Below are 15,755 nucleotides of genomic sequence, written 5' to 3'. Positions count from 1 at the left end.
ATATATTAAAATTACTGGTAATTAGATCGTTTTTAGTAATTTTATATATATATATATATATATATATATATATATATATATATATATATATATATATAAGTTGTAGTTTGCATCGTATAAAATGGCTCAGCGTATGTATATGGCAGAGGAGGCATACGCATTTATCTGCTCTGATACAGAAAGTGCAAGCGAGACAGAACAGTTTCAAATTTCGACATCGTCAAACTAGTGATGACGAGACATCACTAGTTTTGTCGAACTAACACTAGTGATGACGAGCAACAGCAAAGTCGCAGACGAGACTCTTTGCCATGCACTAGCGCGATTGACCCAGAATGGATACCCACAGATTCATATACTCCGTCTGTTCCAGAATTTAATTCTGTCACAGGCATCCGTTATGATGTTATGGGGTTTAGGGGGGTGGAATATTTAAAATCTTATCAGAAGAACTGCTAAATTTGATGGTTGAGCAGAGCAATTTATACGCTGCTCAATTCATCGCTAGTCACCCCACCTCATATTACGGCAAGAATGGCGTATGGTGCCCTGTTGTTGTGGCGGACATTTAAAATTTTTGGGGCCTCCTTCTAAATATGGGTCTCATAAAAAAAAAATAACACTATGAGATCTTATTGGTCATCTGATGTGTTGTACGATACCCAAAAGTACAGGGAAGTAATGACAAAACAGCGATTTGAGACAATCCTGCGATTTCTTCATTTCGCTGACAACACACAGTGCCCCCAAGTGATGACCCCAGCCATGACAGGCTTTATAAAATTAGGCCCCTTATAAATTATAAATTTCAAGAGGCCTATACATCAGGGGAAAAAAAATTAATGTGGACGAGTCACTTGTCCTTTTTAAAGACAGGCTTCCATTTCGCCAATATTTGCCAAGGAAGAGGGCACGATTTGGGCTAAAAATTTATAAGCTCTGTGAGAGCGGATCTGGCTACACCTATAAATTTAGAGTGTATGAAGGCAAAGATACCCAGTTTTGCCCTCCTGAATGCCCCCCTTTCCTCAATGTGGCAGGTAAAATAGTGTCAGATCTTTTGCACTCTCTTTTAGATAAGCGGTACCACTTGTACGTCGACAATTATCACACCAGCGTACCCCTTTTCAGGTGCCTTTCATTCAGAAAGACAGTGGCTTGTGGCACCACACGCCGCAATCAAAGAGGCCTGCCCAAGCCTTTTGTGAACGAAAAATTTAAGTCTGGGGAAATAAAGAGCCTTTGCAGTGGGGACATCTTACTTGTAAAATATCGAGACAAAAAAAGATGTCCTCATAATGACATCTATACATCCAGACAGTAACAGCTTTGTTCCTATGCGGGGCACAAATACCACCTGAATACAGGATTACAATAAATATATGGGTGGGATGGACCTTGCAGACCAAATGCTGCAGCCCTAAAGCACGGTCAGGAAATCCCGCATTTGGTATAAGAAACTCGCAGCCCACCTTATGCAAGTAGCCCTGTATAATTCTTTTGTCGTGTTCCAAAAAGCAGGGAACCAAGGACCATATCTTGATTTTCAAAAACAAATAATTAAAAATGTAATATTTGGAGAGCAGCGCCAGGATAGCAGTGGGATAGCGTCATCTAGTCATGACAGCAGAATTATCCCAGGGCAACATTTCCCATCAGAGGTGCCCCCTACTGCGAAAAAAAAGCAGAGCCCAAAAGAGATGTAGGGTCTGTTACAAGAATGGGATACGGCAGGATTCCATATATCAATATGACACTTGTCCAGATAAGCCTGGACTTTGCATTAAGCAGTGTTTCCGCATTTACCATACTTCCCTAGATTATTAATTTAATCAAGTTACATATTTTTTTACTTATTTTATGCACTTTTGGCCATTTTTAATTTATTATGCAATCCACAGTTTTTTAACACTCCACATTTCATTATATTATTAGCCAATTATAATTTGGAAAATTAGACAAACTCCAAAATGTTAAAATAAATTCTCATTATACCACTAGATGAATACCGTAAAATAATAAAATTCTCACTACATCCCTAGATGAATACTTTAGGGGTGTACTTTCCAAAATGGGGTCACATTTTGGGGTTCCTCCGGGTAACTTCAAATGTGACACAGCACCTGAAAATTATTTCAGTGAAATCTGCCCTCCAAAAACCATATTGTGCTCCATCTGTTCTAAGCTCTGCTGTGCGCCTATGCAGCAGTCGACAACCACATATGGGATGTTGCCGTGTTCAGGAGAAAAAGGGTGACAAATATTGTGGTGACTTTCTCCTGTTACCCCTTGTGACAATGAAAAACTTGGGCCTAAAGTGACATTTTACTCCGTTTTTATTAAGATTTTCAGTGTAACATATTCTTTTCAAAAGCAAGTGATACAGGCTTATAATGAAGATACATTATGGAAGAGCACGTATAACATATGGTACTCAAAGAATGATAAGCCACGCAACAGCACGGACAATAAGTAGACCTGAAATATAACAACTGGTATATTAACTCAAAGATAAGAAGTGATACACAAAAGACAATGTGGAAGGAGGCGGGGGGGGAGGGTAAGGACGGGGTAGGGAGATAAGTGTAAACGGTCATATCTGTGTATTCTGGAACATCTCCGAAGCGCGGAACGCGTCCTATAGGCCCCAAGTCTTCAGGAATCGTGAGGAATCTAGGGGTGTCACACTGTTTAAGTCCTCCATTCTTTGGTATAATGCGATTTCCTCGAACCACTCCTCTGGTGAAGGAGGGGAGGGAGATTTCCAATGTCGTGGAATGACAGCTTTTGCTGCCTGAATCATCTATTTCAGGAGTGAATTCTTGTAGGCAGGAATGTTTAGGTCAAGAATAAACAGCAAAAGAGTTTTAAGGAGAGTTTTGTATAGGAATGCCCATCACCCCCCTAATGGTTTTATGTATAAAGTTCCAGAAGGGGCGCAAGACAGTACACTGCCACCAAATATGGATCAAAGTTCCCTCATCTGCGTGACATCTCCAGCAGTGGTCAGACACTGTAGGAAACCACTTATGGAGAAGCGCGGGCACCCTGTACCACCGAGATAGGATTTTATAGCTTGTTTCTTGGGCCTTAGTAGAGATCAGCGCTTTATGGGACAAGAGAAAACTCTTATTCCACTGGGGTAGAGTGAACTGTGTACCTATATCCCCTTCCCAGGCCTGACAAAAGTGGGGGAGTTGTAAGGAGCGTTGATTTAATAGTAGTTTATATATAGTTGATATGTTCCGAAGTACTGCTGAGGGTGCTATGCACATTTGTTCGAATGCTGTGAGTTTCTGACTTAATGTATGGGATTTATTCATAGAAGAGTAGAAGTGCTGTAGCTGCAGGTACTCAAAGGAACTACATGGTAAAGGGGAGGGGCTCCCTAGTAGTTGAGCCACGGGTTTCAGGGAAGAGCCCGAGAGGACATGGCAAAATCAAAGTGGGCGTGTTTTCATGCCTTTGAGGAAGGGATGAGGTGAGTGCCCTGGAGGGAAGCGCGGGTGGTCAGTGATTGGGACCATGGGACCTTTAGGATCAATGAGAGAGGTAGAACGATTTATGTATGCTAATATCGTGTGATGGGCCGTGAAAGTAAGCTGAGAAGAAGTGAAGCATGAAGTGCCTGTCAACCACGGGAGTTACGTCAAAGCGCAAAAGGAGGAATCATGCGCTATATGTACCCAGGATTTGGAGGGGTCAGTGCGCATCATGTCCAGGAGCCAGGCGTAGGCGGCAGAATGGTAGTAGAGACGGCAGTGCGGGAGAGCAAGCCCCCGCTTCTTTAGGACGGGTCAGTATTAGCCAGTTAATCCGTGGTCTGACCATACAAATGGCGTGAAGCATCGGCGTACTTGGAACCAGAATACGGCTGGAAGACGGAGGGGGATGGTCTGCAGGAGAGTAATTTTGGTAACAGGGTCATCTTTAATATACTAATTCTACCAAACCAGGAGAAATCACGTTGACACCAGGCCTCCAAGTCCCTCTGGAATTGTTGGAAAAGGGGGGTGAAGTTTAATCTATAGAGTCGCGACAGGTCAGCGGCGATTTTTATACCTAGGTATGTTATCCCATTCGGTGGCCAGGCAAAGGGGAAGGAGGTCTTGAGAGATGCAACCAAGGTGGTGGGAAGGGAGATGTTTAGGGCCTCAGATTTAGTCATGTTGATTTTGAAATTGGTCCAATCGCTAAAGCGGGAGACCTCACGGAGCAAGGATGGCAGGGAAATGTGGGGATTAGTTACATAGAGCAGAAGGTCATCCGCAAAGGTTGCACATTTGTATTTGTGATCGCCAGTTGTTACTCCGGATATGTCCGGATTGGCCCATATAGAGGACATTAGATGCTCCATAACTAGGACACAAAACAAAGGAGACAATGGGCAGCCTTGTCTTGTCCCGTTGTGGATGGAAAAGGAAGGGGAGAGAGTACCATTAACCTTGACTCGTGCCGAGGGTTGTTGGCACATACTGAAGATCTTTGACAGAAATCCTGGACCTACACCCATATGAGGGAGGCCAGAACAGATAGAGTGTCAGGAGATGCAGCCTTTTCAGCGGCTAAGGACAGGATCATGAGAGGGATCTTGTTTGTCTTTGCGTGGTGGATGATGTCCATTGTTTTGAGGGTGTTATCCCGAACTTCCCGCCCTGGTACGAACCCCACCTGGTTAGGATGGATAATTGAGGGTAAAAAGACATTCAATCTATTAGCTAATAGTTTGGCAAATAATTTAAGATCAACATTTAGGAGAGAAATGGGACGATAGCTAGCATATAAATGCGGGTCCTTACCAGGCTTGGGGATGACCGCAATATGAGCCTCAGTGGTCTGTGCCGGAAAGGGAAGCCCAGGGGACACTGTATTAAAGACCCGAAGCAAGAAAGGGGAGAGAGAAGTTGAGAAGGATTTATATAACCTGGCCGTGAACCCATCCGGGCCTGGGCTCCTGCCCCCCCGGCAGAGACTTGAGGACCGCTTGAAGTTCGCCTTCTGTGAATGGCGCTTTTAGGCTAGCAGCCTCTGATTCAGATAGCCTAGGGGGCAGAGAGAGGGATTCAGGCGCACAGTCAGGTTGTGTTAGGGGGGAGCTGGGTAAGTTGGAGAGCCCAGAGTAGAAAGAGGGATAAGAGGAAGCAATTTCTGCAGTGGTATGTACCATTCGGTCCGCAGAGGTTTTAATAGCAGGGATGTGTGAAGTGGCTAATTGCCCCCTGAGAGCCCTTTCCAGAAAATGCCCACTCTTGTTTCCATATTCATAGGAGGCGTTAAGCGTCTAAATGTGCATTATGAAGATCACGAAGAGTCAGCAAGGATAGGGTTTGCTTGTGGGCAAGCTCCAAGGAGGCAACTTTGTGTAGCACAAATTTAAGGCAATATGCTTTCTCCTTCTTGAGACGGGAGCAGTGATTAGAACTCCGCACAGGACACATTTCAAGGCTTCCCATTGAAGTGGAAGAGGAGTAGGGTCTGCGCTGTGATCAGAAAGAAAGTTAGTGAAGGTGGTGGCCAGGTCCGCAGCACATACCGAATCAAGAAGGAGAGACCCCTGTAGAGCTTGGACAGTAGCGGCCAGGTTTACATGGTCTTGTGTAGCAGAATTAATTTTGGTGTCGAGCACAGCTAGCTCAGAGCGGACCTGGGAAAATTCCTTTTTATATTCTTGTAGGATGCTGGTAGCAAAGCTGAACAGGTCCGCTTTAGAAGGTAGAGAGCAGATAAGAGTAAGCAAATCTGCCATGGTTGGCGGTCTGGAATCCTCATCAAATAGGTCTGCGGAGGGTGGAAGTCTCAAGGAGGTGTGAAGGAAGAGTCTCTGAAGGGGCTGAGCTGCAGGGTCAGTCGTGACCTTGGATCCAAGAGAGGGTGCTCTAGAGGACTGTGGATGAGAATCGTCCCAAGAAGATCCCGTGGACCAGTGTGGGGATGCCGCCAGAGAGGGTCCGGGAGAGTGAGAAGGGGGGCGAAGAGGGTCCTGCTCAGTGGGAGGAGAGGAGACATGAAGCTTGGGGGACCCTTGATGGCGGTTTGAGGGCCGTCCCTGGAGATGAGGGCCTGGGTGGCGATAGCTCGCCAGAGGGGCTCCTGACGTGTGCCTAAGTTGTTTGGCACGGTAGGAGCTATGGGCGAATGCTCACTGGGCCAGAAGGGGTTAACTGGGGGTCCTAGAGCAAGAGCCATTGAAGTGGCAGGGCTAGCAGTTTGCAGAGCTGCAGTCTGCGAGGAAGGGGATGAGTCCCCAGGACTGACTTGGTATGCAGCCATGAACAATGGTGCTGCAGAGGAGAGCAGAGGTTCCAGCAGGTGGATGGCGGCAAGGTCGGTGTGCGCACGTGGGGAGCGCGATGTAGGAGTAGCCGGGAGGGTCCGGTCTGGGCTATGGAGTCGTGCCTGGGAGTCAGCAGAGGCAAGGATGGAGGGCCCAGACGCTGAACGGCACTTGCCTGAGTGTGAAGCAGGGCTCCCCCAGGTGCCTCTTGTATCGCTTCTGAAGGTCACATGGCACGGGTGTCGACGCCATCTTGGGAGCGCATGACGCGGCCGTGGAGAGCGGAGCCTGGTGAGGCGGATTGCCACGTAAAGAATCTGGGGATGTCGCCTTGAGAAGATGTCAGAGGAGCCAGTGGTCGGGCTCTACCCTTCTTTAAGTATTTTTTCCCATTTGGAAGCAGCCTTTACAGCCAAGGGTTTCTACATTCTATGAAAAGCATATTGGGCCTAAGTGCTCACTACACCCCTTTAAAAAAATCCTTGCGGGGTGTAGTTTCCAAAATGGGGTCACTTTTTGGAGGTTTCCACTGTGGGGTACCTCAGGATACCTTCAAATGCGACACAGCACCTGAAAATTATTCCAGTGAAATCTGCCCTCTAAAAGCCATATTGTTCTCCATCTGTTCTAAGCTCTGCCGTGCGCCCATATAGCAGTCGACAACCACATATGGGGTGTTACTGTAAACTTCAGAATCAGAGTAATAGATATTGAGTTTCGTTTGGCTGTTAACCCTTGCTGCGTCACAGGAATAAATTTATTAAAATGATAAATCTGCGAAAAAAGTGAAATTTTTAAATTTCATCTCCATTTTCCTTTAATTCTTGTGTAGCACCTAAAGGGTTAACAAAACTTGAGGGGTGTAGTTTTTAAAATGGAGCCATTTTTGGGTGGTTTCTACTATGTAAGGCCCACAAAGTGACTTCAAAACTGAACTGCTGGGTTTTAGAAATATTCTTAAAAAATGTAAGAATTGCTAAAAGCCTTCTAATGTCCTAGAAAATAAGATGACATTTTCAAAATGATTGCAGGATATAGGGTGAAAAAAGACCGCTCGTACTGCGCTGCTGGCATATAGATGAGTCTTCGGTATAATTAAATGTTCCTTTATTGAATGTCAGTCTACGTGTTTCAAAAGCGGAATGCCCCCCTTCATCAGGACAATATTGTCCTGATGAAGGGGGCATTCCGCCCCTGAAACGCGTCGACTGACATTCAATAAAGAAACATTTAATTATACTGAAGACTCATCTATATGCCAGCAGCGTAGTACGAGCGGTCCTTCACTTTTTTCACCCTATATCATGCAAGAAATTCTCCTGGAGCTCGTGGAACGAGATGGGGAGAGACCGGGCAGCAGCAAAGCATCCCCTAAGCTGGTGGGGTTATATACCTGCAAGGCTCACATAGCTGTTCTGACTCCACACAACAGTATTCAGTAAGCGCAATAAGTACTATATACTTTTACTGTCATCAAGACGGTACTGCACATGAGGCGCTGTGTTCTTTTGCTTTATCTCTGTATATTTTCAAAATGATGCCAACATAAAGTAGACATATGGGAAATGTAAAGTAATAACTATTTTGTGAGGTATCACTATCTGCCTTAAAAACAGAGAAATTCAAGTTTTCAAAAATTTGAAATTTTTCCAAATTTCCTGTACATTTTTTAATTTTTTTTTATAAATAAAGGTGAAACATATTGACTCAAATTCACCACTAACATGAAGTACAATGTGTCACGTGAAAACAATCTCAGAATGGCTTGGATAAATAAAAGCGTTCCAAAGTTATTACCACATAAAGTGACACATGTCAGGTCATTAAGGGGTTAATTCAGTCTTGCGACAGATACCTCAGAATGCCATGGCTTCTGTTATAAATGGAAGCCATGATGCTAGTATGGAAAGTAGTTCGGAAACATTACATGATTCTCATAGAGCAAATCTATGCTCTTCCCTGAAAAACATATACATAAACAGTTTGGGCCTATAGGTACTGGATGCCCAGAGCAACATTTCACCTTTTGGTGAATATGTTTTTATTTTATTTTCGAATTTTTTAGGCATAGAGTGGGCTTTAAAGTCGTACTAAGACAGAACCGATATACTTTCAGGTCATAACATTTTATGTAGCGGAAAATAGGAATACAGTGGAAAAATTTCCTTCCCCTTATCCTTTTGTATTTTAACATAATTAGTCAAAACAGCCAGACAGATATCACAAAATGTGTAACAATACCAAATATGTACACTTTTGCCCCAACTATATCATTGCTATGATGCCTAAGAACAGGTCTCCATTTCTCTTTTAGTGCGCCTCCTGTCTTTAGGTGCTATGTGGAATCTGTAAATGGCCACAAAGCAGCCATGTACAAAAAAAACATTATTTGAATGCATACGAGGAAATATTGGCAGGGCTAGAGAGCCAAAGATAGTCACAGACAATAATTTGTGTGGATTTAAAATGACATATATTCTGTCATGTGGATGCATCCATGACACAAAAATAGTCCCTGACGGCGTGTGTAGTGTTAGAATTTATTTATCATATTGGTCTTCTATGATTTAAATTTTTTTATTTTGTTTACATTTTTTCATTTAGTCAGGAGGAGGAAAGGGTAGTCGGTGTTCTCCCAAAATTACCCTGAATGCAGATCACACATAATAGTGATCTAGTGGCTACTGGCCATTAGATCACTATTAGGGCTCATGCACACGACCATATGTATTTTGCGGGCCACAAAAAACGGATCCGCAAAAAATACGGATGATGTTCGTGTGCATTCCATATTTTGCAGAATGGAACAGATGGCTCCTTATAGAACAGAACTGTCCTTGTCGGTAATGCGGACAATAATAGGACAAGTTCTAATTTTTGGTGGAGTGAAAATACGTACATACGGAAACGGAATGCACACGGAGTAACTTCCGTTTATTTTTTGCGGACCCATTTAAATGAAAGGTTCTGCATACCTTTGGCAAAAAAACTAACGGACATGAGGGGTTAATTGCGGCAGATCGCAGCGGGCAGTCATAGAGGCTGGGTGCCGGGTATGGGATATGGCCGGCACATGCAGGCTACGTTTTTATTCAAGCATTAACTATATTCATTGGTGGCGCAGTGGCTACAGTCCCTCCCTTCTGCTCCCCCTCTTCTAAGGATAAATTGCGGTCCCCGCTCTCACCAAGGTATTAAATCATTGGTGGCAGGGGCCCCCCCTTCTCACCCATTCTGATCGGAGCCCCAACAGCGTAATCCTGGGCCAGCGATCGGTTACCATGGCAGCCAGGACACTACTGAAGCCCTGGCTGCCATGGTAAGCTCCCTGCTGCTGTGTGCACAAAGCACTGGACAGCAGGGAGAGTGTGAGGTCCTATTCACCCTGATAGAGATCTATCAGGGTGAATAGGACAAGGGTTCTAGACCCTAAGGGGGCTAATCGTTATTAAATAAAAAGTATTAAAAAAAAAAATTGAAAATAATATATCGTTATATCGCACATGCTTCAAATTATATCGCGATATAGATTTTAGCCCTTAGCAGTAATCCGTACAGAGAGAAATGCTGGGAGAAGAGATCGTGTCCTCCCTGAATGCCCCTCTTCCTCATTAAACTGATGGAAGTCTGTGACGGGTTTCCATGACAAGGGCTTCAATGCAGAAAAGAAGCTTCAAGTGTTCGGATCTCTCTGCAGACAATGGGGCTCACTATGCACGCTGTGTTTAGCCACGGTTTTGCGGCTGGGATCTCTTATTACCTGTAAAATTCATCTTGGCTGTAAAACATACATTTAAGGTGCCCTTTACACATTGCTATGGCAGAGTGGTAGTGTTGTGACAGCCGGGGTTGCAAAACCAGATGGTTTTACTGGTAAGAACTTTGCAGCTTTTAGACGAGCAGCTTTGTACAGATGTAGCACTCTGGAACCATGGGTGACATTTAACAATGGATTTATGGCACAATAGCACGCCATATAGGCACCATCATTTGTAACTTTTTAAGCTTCTTTTCTGAAGTGCCGAGAGAAGGATGGGGTTTAGAGGGAGGGGGTAGAGCTTTGCATGGCCTGCTGGATTTACTATAACTTTCACCAGTAAGTGGCGTAAGTTATAGCTTAGGTCTGCGCCAGCCGGTAACTGCCATAGACTTCAGTTACTCGTGCACGGCAGGGCAGCGATACGCCTAATTTATTAAGAGGAATCTGCCTCTTAATAAATTAGGCTCATCTTATGCCAGTGCAAGGAGATCGAGACTGCTGTACGGATACACCAGTCTTGATCTCTCCGTGTGTTTTACCTCTACAAGCCACGTTGGCAAAAAAAAAGGGGATAAAACCATATGCTGTTTGACACACTATTATGAGGTGTTGCAGTACAATAATGTTTTCTGGACAATTTTAAAGACTCAATAAAATATTAAATCAAGGGTCCATTCACACGTCCGTCAGTGTATTGCAGATCCGCAAATTGCAGATCCGCAATACACCCGGCGAGTAACCCCATAGAACTGTCTATTCCTGTCCACAATTGCGGACAAGAATAAAACATGTTCTATTTTTTTCGGGAGCCGCTGACCGGAAGATCGGGGCTGCGCTACGGAAATGCGGATGTGGGCAGCACACTGTGTGCTGTCCGCATTTCTTCCGGCCCCATAGAGAATGAATGGGTCCGGATCTGTTCCGCAACGCCCATTCTAAGGATGTGTAAATGAACCCTTAGTCATACTCACCTCACTGATCCCCAATGCCTCCTGGGTTCCCTGCATGTCTCTACATCCTGGTCCCTCTCGACATGGAAATGTGACTACTTAGCCAATTACTGTTGTGGCTAGTGACTGGTTGAGTGGTCACATTTGTTGTGGCAAGAGGGGCCAGTAAGTAGAGACCAGTGAGGAAGTGGAAAGCGTAGGAACAGGAGCAGCGAAGGATTGGTGAATACGAGTTAGGGTACTTTTACACTTGCGGCAGAGGATTCCGGCAGGCAGTTCCGCCAATCCGGACGCAAACGGGTGGCATTTGTCAGACGGATCCGGATGCGGATCAGTCTGACAAATGCGATGAAATACCAGATCCCTCTCTCCGGTGTCATCTGGAAAAACAGATCCAGTATTTAATTTTTTTCACAGATTTAAAGGTCTGCGCATGCGCGGACCAGAAAAACGGATCCGTCAATGCAGCAATTTTAATGACGGATCCGGCACTAATACATTTCAATGGGAATTAATGCCGGATCCGGCATTCCGGCAAGTGTTCAGGATTTTTGGCCGGAGAGAAAAATGCAGCATGCTGCAGTATTTTCTCCGGCCAAAAAACGTAAGAGGGACTGAACAAATGCTTTCTGATGCATCCTAGATCAGAATGCTCTCCATTCAGAATGCATTAGGATAAAACTGATCATTTTTTTTCCGGTATTGAGCCCCCCGGAAAGAATAACGATAGTGTGAAAGTACCCTTATACGTTATATCTGTTCATGTTTATCTGTACATGGGCATTCATACAATTATTACAACCCATATATGATGCAAGACTTTGTGTACAACATGCACATCTGTCTGGACACTGCTACAGCACTGCTTCAGTGACCAGGAAAGTAACAGAAAATAATTGTTATTTCTCCATACCTGGGCAGACTGTAATCGCTTCTTCCTGGGCAATGTCAGGGTGCTCCTTAAGGTGTCTGTCATTCCTCACAGCAGTTGGTGAAACAGCACTGCAAGAGACAAAGAAATTGAAGATTTCGCTAGAATCACCTAAAATGTGGCACAAACTAAATAAAGGCGTAAACAGGACACATCACAAATGAGGGAGTGTGACAACTGTATTCGAATCTGGCATGTACTATCGCACTTCATTTTCCTCCTGAAAGCAGACATTCTAATAGGAGACCCGGGTGAGGTTTCAAGACTAAGGCTGCAGTTATTTTCACAGGATTTTTTTGTCTTTATCAGTCATCATATGATATTTCTGATGTATTAAGGAGGCTCTGTCACCAGGATCAAGCCTATTAAACCAGACATTCCGCCTGGCGGGGCTCATCATGCTGATTAAGACTATACCTTTCTTTTGTCTGTATGCTAAACAGCTTTATTTGTTTTATTCATATGCACCCTCCCCTTGATTAACAGGGCTAAACATGCTGAGGGCAGAGCGTGTGCTAGTATGTAAATATCATATACACTATGTGCTATAGCTTCACCACACTGAGATCTGCTCAGAAAGCTAATCTTCATATTACTGCTTTATTCACAAGTACAATATATGATCATATAGACACCAGTAATATGTGTTAGCTTATAAGCATAGAAAAAAAAGACTTCTCTATGCTTCTAAGTTATAGTTTAGTGGCATAGTGATCTACCTTGCATGTAGAGATTCCAGCTTCAAGTCCCAGGAGAGGCTTATCCATAAGCTTTTTTTCTCTTTTCTTTAACACATATTAAAAGGTTATACTATAATAACTATTATATTATAATAATAATAATAATAATAATAAAGGCCTTACTATGCTTATAAGCTAACACATATTACTGGTGTCTTTATAATTATATATTGTGTCTGTGAATAAAGCAGTAATATGTATATTAGCAGATCTCAGTGTGGTGAAGCTATAGTACATAGTGTATATGATATTTACTTGCTAGCACATAGCTCTAGGACACAGCTCTGCCCTCATCCTGCTGACTAGCCCCTTCAATCGAGGGGAGGGAGCGTGTGTAGAGCACAGGGGGTGTTACAAAGCAGTGCTTCAAGGATTCAGCCCCGCCACCTGGTTCTCAAACCTCTCATTTGCATATGACTAAAAAAGCTGATATCTCTGCAGCTGTTTAGCATACAGACTAAAGAAAAGTATTGTTTTAATCAGCATCATGAGCCCTACAGGCCAGTATGTCTGGTTTAATAGGGTTGATCCTGGCGACAGAGCCTCTTTAAAGGAGTTGTCCGGGTTCAGAGCTGAACCCAGACATACCTCCATTTTCACCCAGATAGCCCCCCCTGACTTGAGCATCGGAGCAGTTCATGCTCCGATGCTCTCCTTTGCCCTGTGCTGAATCGTGCCGGACAAAGGCATTTTCAGGAGTTTCGGTGACAAACCGGGCTCTCCATGGGGCTGCAAGGAAGCCCGGTGACGTCACAACCACTGATGGGCGGGCTTTAGCGCTGCCCTAGCCAGTAAAATGGCCAGGGCACCGCTTAAACACGCCAATCAGAGTCAGTGACGTCACCGAACACCGGAAGCCTCCGCTCCAGCAGTATGTTAGTGTAAACAAAAGAGCCCTTGCCCTGCGCGATTTAGCGCAGGGCAAGAGAGCGCATCGGAGCATGAGATGCTCCTATGCTAACATCAGGGGGGCTGCCTGGGTGAAAATATGGGTATGTCCGGGTTCAGCTCTGAACCCGGACAACCACTTTAATAACTCTGGGTATTAGCATTTACTTATATGACTAAAATATGCATTTTTCTACACTACACCTTGGTTTTAGAGAGATTTTATTCTAAATATATTTACTCTGCCAAGGACACAGCTAATACGTCAGAAGTTTAAAAATCTTGGTACCATATTAAAGGCCAGAATCTCTGCTTCAAATGATACCAAGGTCAGTTTTGATGTGGGGCAGCAGCATGAAAAGTTTTACTTCTTGCTTTGGTGTGCCTGTTGGGGAAGACTGGTGGATGGGGGTGTGATATCAGGAAGAGGGCTCACAGCCTGGTGCTGTCATTCTTCCCCATTCCAATGGCCACAGGGGACAGACGAACTTCCCTTCATGCTACCACACACTTTTAATGAGAAAACACATTTATATGTCCCATTGGGGTGTGGTTTGCATACCTAATCATGGCTGTGTTCAGTCAGGCCATTAGTTGACCTATGTGCACAGACCTGCCTGTACCCTATTTTATAGAAGCCTAATAAACTGGACGTTTTATCTTGGAATTGGTGAGTGCCGCTGTTTCTTTCTCATCTCTCTCCTGAATACACTTAGTTGACTCTGTGACTTGGATGTTTACCAGCATCTGAACTGCAGAGATTTTAGATCTCATAGACATAAGTGACATTTATGAACTGTGCACTTGCTGAACTCTTAGGGCCCCATTCACAAGAACGTCTGGTCACTATACCTGTGTGGTGAGTGTTTCTGTGAGCTTCTGATCCATGTCTCTGCACCACAAAACATAGGACATTTATCTCGCAGATTGCGGACCCAATCAAGTCAATGGGACCGCACAGCAGCACAGAGTTCACACAGACGGTGCTCATGTTTTGCGGCCCGCTATATGCGCACATGGCGACCATACAGTTCTGTGAATGGGCCCTTAAAAGGAAGCTTTTACCTGGGTCAGACTTTTAGCCACAAACATGATTTTTCTTTTCTTTTTCTTTTTACAAAACACCATGCTTTGATGAAATATTGCATAGAGGTGCCAAAAAGTGTACAAGTGCAAAAGTGCTATGTAACATTATCACAATGTGCCAGGTGCCTACTTTCTAAAAATACCTAGGTATAGGGGTATCGTATGATTTTTTTTTCATTTTATAATTCAGGTTTAATTTTTGTCAACAGTGTAAAAATTGTCCTGGCACCAAAAGGGTCCATAAATGGATGCATTAAGTACCACATTAAGGCACATAGGGGGTCATTTACGATCAGAAATACACCTATATTATGCATATTTCTGGCGCCGATTGTTGTGCAAAGGTTACTTCAAACGCAATCTGCGACTTTTCCCTGCTAATGCCAGATCTAAAAAGGGAGATTTTTTGTGAAACTCACCTGTAAAATCTTTTTCTCGTCTTTTCCATTGGGGGACACAGACCATGGGTATAGCTTAGAGGTATTAGTAGGAGGGACACTATGCAACATAAAAGAGAGCTCCTCCTCCTCGGGCTATACCCCAAGGCTCCACCAGGAGAAACTAAGGCGTTGCAAAAGCAGTAGGAGAAGGGAGACAAGAAAAAACAATGGAAGCCATCGGACCGAAGCCCATGAGGTCCAACCACATGGAAGACGAGAAAAAGATTTTACAGGTGAGTTTCACAAAAAATCTCCCTTTCTCGTACTTTTTTCCATTGGGGGACACAGACCATGGGACATCCCAAAGCAGTCCATGGGGTGGGAAAAACATCAGCACCGCCAGGAGGAACATCCATCAGTCAAACAGGAACCACAGCCTGCAGAACCCTGCGGCCAAAGGCAGCATCAGCCGAAGCCAGTGAATGTAACTGAAAACTTTGTAAAGGTATGTAAGGACAACCAGGTGGCCGCCTTACACAGCTGAGACGCAGAAGCACGATTGCGCCTTGCCCAAGAAGCTCCCACCGCCCTAGTGGAGTGAGCGGTAATCCTAGCCGGGGGAACCCTACCACGAGCGCAATAAGCCGCAGAGATAGCCGAGTGGATCCATCGCGCCACAGTGACCTTGGAGGCCGCCAGACCCTTACGAAGCCCCTCGGGAATCACAAAGAGGGAGTCTGAACGGC

General features: G+C 44.4%; 1 protein-coding gene across 2 annotated transcripts in view; it reads right to left on the bottom strand.

Moving 5' to 3' along the window:
• UIMC1 (ubiquitin interaction motif containing 1) overlaps positions 1 to 15,755 on the bottom strand; it is a 177,273-nt gene that overhangs the window by 91,178 nt on the left and 70,340 nt on the right. For both annotated transcript variants that reach the window (XM_040406660.1, XM_040406668.1), the window contains exon 7: positions 11,898 to 11,986. In XM_040406660.1, the coding sequence (XP_040262594.1) occupies positions 11,898 to 11,986 (89 nt within the window). The remainder of the gene's footprint in view (positions 1 to 11,897; positions 11,987 to 15,755) is intronic.

Source organism: Bufo bufo, chromosome 1, assembly GCF_905171765.1.
Source record: "Bufo bufo chromosome 1, aBufBuf1.1, whole genome shotgun sequence".
Taxonomy (NCBI): Eukaryota; Metazoa; Chordata; class Amphibia; order Anura; family Bufonidae; genus Bufo; species Bufo bufo.
Note: the sequence above shows the minus strand (reverse complement) of the source record. Positions and strands in the feature narration are given on the sequence as shown.